Here is a 7,097-nt window from a genome sequence, read left to right as displayed (position 1 = left end):
TAATTAACATGAAAAATATATAAACATTAAATAGATGAATTTTAAGTTTATTGTCTTATTTCTCCAAAACAAAAAAATATATATACAAAAATATATTTCAAATCCATCAATTAAAACACAACCTAAAATAACGATTAAAATAGATGATCTATTATTAAAAAATTGATGATTTTTATCTCTATATCACAAAATCATCTCTATCTTTTTTTTTTTTTTTTTTTTTTTGCATTTTCTTATATATATAAAAACTTTTATTAAACGGTATCACATTTTAATTTTTTGAGATGGATCTCCAACCAACCGCATTCATGGAAAAAAAATTATTTTTTTATGATAAAAATATTAATTTTCATTTCAATTATGAATCGAGTTGATCTACATCACGGAAATAGATCCGTAAAATTATGTTACAAAAACTTACTTTTTATATCCATCGAGGATGTATTACACATATCTCAAAGCCAAGATCATGTCATATATCTGGGGCACGCAAAAATTTAACTGTTCACTTATAAAAAAATGTAAAACATCTAATTTTGAATTTCCAATTTGAAAAACCACATAATGATAAAATAAACAAATTTCATTTAGTTTTGTTTATCAAAAAATAATTTTGAAAAATATTTTTTAAATTAAAAGCAGGATTCTAAAAAAAAACTCGATTAAACGATTCCAACACAAGATTATTAAATTTTTTGAATGAATATTTTTATAAATATATATTTATATTAGATAAAAAATAATGAAAATAAATATGAAATACTAACTGGTAATTAGTTAATTTTTATTATATTATTTTGTAGATTTGTAGTATACAATTAATGATACTTTTATGTTCTTTAAAATTTTAAAAAATGATAATTCTATCAAATTATGTAAAATAATTTAATTATAATGAAAATTGAAAATATTTTTTATTTTTTAACTCGGTCTAATTTGGCTTAAATTTGATTTTTTTTTTAAAAATTTGAATTTTTTTGAAACTATTAAAAGTTTAAATAAATACAAAACCAAACTCCAGTCGGGACCGTTTGACTCTCAGTCACTCGAGCTCTCCAACAACTGTGAACTTTCTAGAGCCAAACTGCTTCCATAAGCCCGCAGAAGAAATTCTTGATTCGGTTCTGCTGCATTATAAAATCTCGAGCAGATACTATTTAGGTTTAATCTCGAAGGTTTTCCGTTATGGACGATGATCTTGAGTTTCCAGCTGCTGGGAACTACGATATAGGAATGGACGACGATTCTGATCTTCCAGTTGAAGACCCGGTTCCCAAAGTTGGAGAAGAGAAAGAGATTGGAGAAAATGGGTTGAAGAAGAAGGTTCTGAAGGAAGGTGAAGGGTGGGAAACTCCCAATTCTGGAGATGAAGTTGAAGGTATAAATGTCGTTGATTTGTTGTTTATCTTCTTTATATTTTCTTGTTAGTAAATTTTCTTGATTGATTAGATTGCAATGCAATTGCGTGAAACCCTTTTGAGATGTGAAATATAGATTGGCGGATTAGCCAAATCTTGTGGCGTTATTTGGAAATCTTGTTTGTCAATCTTGATGCAACTGCTCGAACTGTTGGTCTGTTGGAAAATATGATACCTAAGTATGAATGTTGCTCGCATTTACCGACTGTGATCTTTGGGAAAATTCACTGGCATTGCTTACATTATTGTTTAACAAATTGACTTATGCCATAAGTATTACTGGAGTTCACATTCTATGCATCAATATGTTACATTTTTATAGTGGGGATACTATGTAATTAGGTTGGATGTTATGTGGTCAGTTGGTTGGTTATTTTTTTTTTTTGAAAAAAAATTAGTACTTGGGTGATTTTTTTAACATTTACAAATAAGCATAATTGATTTTTGATTTTATGCAGTTCATTATGTGGGTACTTTGCTGAATGGTGAACAGTTTGATTCGAGCATTGACCATGGCATGCCATTCAATTTTAAGTTAGGACAAGGTATGTTTCTATTCAGTCAATTGTTTCTTGCTTAACTAATGAGGAATATGAATTTTAGTCTCAGTCGCTCGTGGTCTCTCTTTAACTGAGAACATGTATTTTTTGAGGCATGCAGCAGTGAAATTCCACTTTATTATTGGAACATTTGATTCAATAAAATTTGAATCAGAATGCCGATCACAATCCTCAAAAAATGATTAAATGCAAAATTAAGAACAATCCAGGTGAATTGGTATTGTTATGCAATATTTTCTATAATTTTGTAGGACACGTTATAAAAGGATGGGATGAAGGTATCAAGACAATGAAGAAAGGGGAAAAGGCCCTCTTTGTCATCCCACCAGAGCTGGCCTACGGAGAGTCTGGATCTCCTCCGACAATACCTCCCAATTCTACTCTTCAGTTTGAAGTTGAATTGCTCTCTTGGATAAGCGTCAAAGACATAACCAAGGATGGAGGAATACTGAAAAAAGTACTCAAACAAGGAGAGGGTTGGCAGAATCCTAGAGATCTGGATGAAGTGTTTGGTGGGTTATCTGTGCATATTTTATTGGTCACTCCATTAATTGAATCGGGTAAGTCATTCATATCTTCTGCAACCCTGTTATGAATTGCAGTCAAGTACGAAGTTCAACTTGAAGATGGAACACTTGTTTCCAGCAAGGATGGGGTAGAGTTCACTGTTAAAGATGGTATATTTCTTCTGATTATTGTTCTTTGCTCTCTAGTGAAACTGTATATGTATTTCATATTGTATTTCGCAATCAGGCCATCTCTGCCCTGCTCTGTCCAAAGCTGTGAAGACGATGAAGAAGGGAGAAAGAGCACTGCTCATTGTTAAGTCAGAATGTAAGTCTACTTCATTTCATATGTTATTTTTCTAAGGCTGCTCCATTTGGTACCTGATCATCAGTAACTTTGGCAGATGGATTTGGAGAGAATGGTAGTAAAGCCGTTGGCGATGAATGTGTTGTGCCAGCAAATGCTACACTTCAAATAAATGTGGAATTGGTCTCATGGAAAAGAGTTTCCGATATTGTCAATGACAACAAGATTCTGAAAAAGATCTTGAAGGAAGGAGAGGGTTATGAGCATCCAAATGACGGTGCAACTGTACAAGGTAAGGCAGGTTTTGGAAAATGCTGAAAAATGCATGGTTGAATGCTAATGACCCAAAATTTGTACTAAATATATTGGGTTAACACAAGGAACTAGGGAAGGATATATCAACCAATGTTACTCTTATGTTTAAAGCGTCATAAACTGTGTGAAAAATTATCTAGTTCTTAGAATAATTATGGCCTTTGTAAATTCCGTGGCAAGTTGAAATATAATTATTTGTAGTGTACATGTGCATGTTAATGTACCATATCAATTTGTAAACAAAGTATAGCAGTAATTAGTGGAGACTATCAGATCATGATATTAATCTATTTGGCATACAATTTCATTATATCTTTATGATTTTAAGCATTTGAACATCACAACACATATTGTGGGCCACAGCCTCCAGAATCTCTATTACCATGTTTTGCACATGTATACTGAAAAATCATTCTGCGTGACAGTGAAATTGATTGGGAAGCTACTTGATGGAACTGTTTTTGCAAGACAAGGTCATGATGAGGAGTCGCCATTTGAGTTCAAGGTTGACGAAGGTAATATTTCCATTGCTTCAATGCAGAAAATATGTGACATTCTTAGGTCTCTTTCTAATGGTATTCTAATTGTTGCTCTATCATTTTGCTTTTTCTACAGATGAAGTGATAGAAGGGATAGATAGAGCAGTGAAGACAATGAATAAAGAGGAGGTTGCACTTCTGACAATTCAGCCAGAGTTTGCATTTGGACCATCTGAATCTCGACAAGAGCTAGCTGTTGTACCTGGCAATTCTGTTGTATATTACGATGTTGAGATGGTTTCCTTTGTGAATGTTGGTGACATAACTGTGTCAATTATATATAAAGTTTATTGTCTTGAATTGGTAATTTGAAGCTTCAATCTCTTCAACATTTACATTATGTTAGGAAAAGGAGTCCTGGGAATTGAGTAAGGAGGAGAAAATACCTGCTGCAGGAAAGAAGAAAGAGGAAGGGAACAGATGGTTTAGAGCAGGAAAGTACAAGCGAGCCTCAAAGAGATATGAAAAAGTATGCTTGTGATTTAACAATGTAGCACCCTCTGTGTATGTGGAGCACAGTTATGAGAAGAAATTACATCCTACTTCTGAGGTTCACAACTGTAACACACACATACAGATTTGAATAACTGCAACCACTGCCTTAGGAATTTGTTCATTTTGGTTTTGGACCTATACGGCTTGGGACTTCAGATATTAGGTTACTGAATATTTGGAACTTATGTTTGAAAGGTCAACTATACTTTTGAGATCTTGTATTAATCCATTTCTTGGGAGATGTTTTCACGACAAAGCCAAACCTCTCTTCTTGTTACTTTTCTAAGTACAACTTTCTTCCATTCTCAGGCTGTTGCGTTCATTGATTATGAGTCCTCTTTCAGCGACGAAGAGAAAGAGCAGGCAAAAGCACTCAAAGTCACCTGCAATCTCAACAATGCAGCTTGCAAGCTGAAACTTAAGGAATTCAAAGAGGCAAAGAACCTGTGCAATAAAGTGTTAGAAACTGATGTTGATAATGTTAAAGCTCTTTACAGAAGAGCACAGGCAAATATTTTTCTGGTTGAGTTGGAGTTAGCAGAACTAGACGTCAAGAAAGTCCTTGAACTCAATCCAGACAACAGGTTAGATGCCTCAAGTTTTCCAGGTTCTGTCTTGACTATCATTATATCTCACCTTGTATGAAAATAAAATGCATATTAAAGGGATGTGAAATCAGTGTACAAACTTTGGAAGGAGAAGGTAAGAGAATACAACAGGAAGGATGCCCGGTTTTATAGTAACATCTTTGCAAAAATGAAGACATTGGAGCAGGTAGAGGCTACGGTAAGTTGAGAAATTTAATCCTGACTGGTTTCTAGTTAGTTTCCGTTATGGATAAAAGGAATTTTTCCTTGTCTTAATGCAGGATACACCCACAAGACGTGGGGGAGTTCGAATGGCTGTAGAGAGTAAGGCGTAATTTAGCATTTCATTTTATCTCCATGAACTTGCCTCTGTCTCTTTTTATCGTTTTCTAGTTGTCCAACATAGAACCTTTTGCCGCTGTAAAGACTCAATTATCATTGTTTTTCATAATATGTAAAAGCTTATTGGTAGTGAGTTTTCCTAAGCAGTTCAAAAGTGCTGAGACTGATTGCTCCTAAATTTCTTTGCCTGGTTCCTTTGTAGTACTTTTTCAAATTTTTTCCTCATGTGTGTCTGTCAATGAATCTCGCAACAGAGTTGAAATGGAGCTTTTCAATCCACGAGTTTGAAATTTACAATCATTTGGGCAGAAAAAGGGGTCATGGATTTCAAACCATCATGTTACTACGAGATACCTTCTATTTCTCACATAATCTTTTGATTAAGAGTTCCAAATTTATAACAAACTAATTATTCCGAAAACATGAAAGAAATTTAACCTGATGACATGCTTCGAGTCGCCTTGAGAGCATTCGCGGCTTGTTTTCAGGATTTCAGTACAGATTTACAAATATCCATAACTGTAACCTTGAAATATTCTATTCCTTCTCAGGATTGAAGGGAGTTCTTCTACCATTTTTATCCGGAAAAGACCTCCAGACTGCAGCTTCGGAGAGCAATGATAGAGCCGTTCATTCTGCGAACCGTGCAAGAGCTTTCAAAGTGTGGCTAATATCCCTACTAACCATACTTGTTGCAGTATATTGGTCAGTGTTCAAGAAAAAGTAACAACATGATTTCCCTTCCTATACGTGCATGTTAGGGAGTAAAGGCTGTGATTTGAACAATTGCCAAGTAAGATGCATCTCTTGTACTCCAATGACTTGTGGAAGCAGTATACCATGCATTTGTACCATAATAGTTCAACATTTGTTCTTCAGTCGATTCTATGTTCTTGGAACTTTGTGACATGCACGGTTTATTGGGTTAATTTTATGAGACATATTTTTTTATTTGAGTAATCATACAAAAAATATTATTTTTTATGTCAAAAATATTAATTTTTATTTAAATATAAACATGACGATCGGTCTCAAGAATAAAGATCCCTTATACTATCTCACAAGATAACCACTCTTCAAGTAATGAAGGGAAATATAATCTCTTGATATAATTACTTAATTTAAATGATTTCCTTAATATTATCTTTTTCTTTTTGATTTGATTGATTTCATGAGATTTTGTCTTTCTAGATAATGAGATAATTATGGAAATATTATCATAATATGATGTTAATGTTAAAAAAGAGTTTGTTAATAATAAAACTCATACTTTCCTTATGTAATAGATTTCTTTATAGAGATAAACTCTAGGAGAGATTAAATATATAAATATGAAGATTCATATCATGCAAGAGAGAGACGAAGAGTTTTTCGTACATAGAGTTATTTCGTGGAGGTGATTTTCGTGAGTGGAATTACGTGAGTGTTTACAAAGGAGACGTGTAGAGGAGTTTTTAGTGGAGGAGTTTTTCGTAGTGATGTTTCACATGTGGTCGTGAGGTTGTTCCTTTTGTTGCTTAAATTATGTTGCTCTCAAGACCATTTTGTTTTTCACTCTTCACTTGAAAGTTTTCGTGGCTGCATATGGTATGCATTTTTCACATCGTGGTTTTCAGAGACAAATAATTCTCAAAGACGTAGTTGTTTTGAAGAGTGCTGTTGCATGTGTTGCCGTGATTGTTGGAGACATTTCAGAGAACACGCGTGCAAGTGTTGGCTGAAGATTGTTTCGTTGCTCCAAGTTTTTGGCATCACGTTTTTGCTTTCTTATTTATGTTTTAGTATTCTTAGTCGTTTTTAGAAAGATATTTTATTTTGTCAACGTGTTGAGAAAATCGATTTTAGTCATAATCACTATTGGTGTTATTTTCGTGCAAGCTTTTTGGTTTTATAGTGATTAATTTTTGTCCTGAGACACCACAAGTATAAATACTTATGCAAAATTTAATTGTGTTCATCTAGTTATTTAAAGTCAATTTGTGTCACAAACTTTAATATTACACTGCATGTTGTCTTAAATATTGTAAC

The 7,097-nt window shown here is 33.4% G+C and overlaps 1 protein-coding gene across 1 annotated transcript; it reads left to right on the top strand.

The window, feature by feature from the left end:
- Positions 1 to 1,029: 1,029 nt before the first annotated feature.
- Positions 1,030 to 6,029, top strand: LOC140827766 (70 kDa peptidyl-prolyl isomerase-like). Its single transcript, XM_073190588.1, has 13 exons — positions 1,030 to 1,378; positions 1,877 to 1,963; positions 2,230 to 2,490; positions 2,581 to 2,655; positions 2,732 to 2,812; positions 2,889 to 3,083; positions 3,532 to 3,621; positions 3,722 to 3,897; positions 3,992 to 4,114; positions 4,450 to 4,724; positions 4,806 to 4,926; positions 5,009 to 5,051; positions 5,621 to 6,029. The coding sequence occupies exons 1-13, from the start codon at positions 1,186 to 1,188 to the stop codon at positions 5,794 to 5,796; spliced, it is 1,896 nt and encodes a 631-aa protein (XP_073046689.1). The 5' UTR covers positions 1,030 to 1,185; the 3' UTR covers positions 5,797 to 6,029.
- The last annotated feature ends 1,068 nt before the right edge of the window (positions 6,030 to 7,097 follow it).

The sequence above is a fragment of the Primulina eburnea genome, chromosome 3 (genome assembly GCF_022965805.1).
Source record: "Primulina eburnea isolate SZY01 chromosome 3, ASM2296580v1, whole genome shotgun sequence".
Classification (NCBI taxonomy): Eukaryota; Viridiplantae; Streptophyta; class Magnoliopsida; order Lamiales; family Gesneriaceae; genus Primulina; species Primulina eburnea.
Note: the sequence above shows the minus strand (reverse complement) of the source record. Positions and strands in the feature narration are given on the sequence as shown.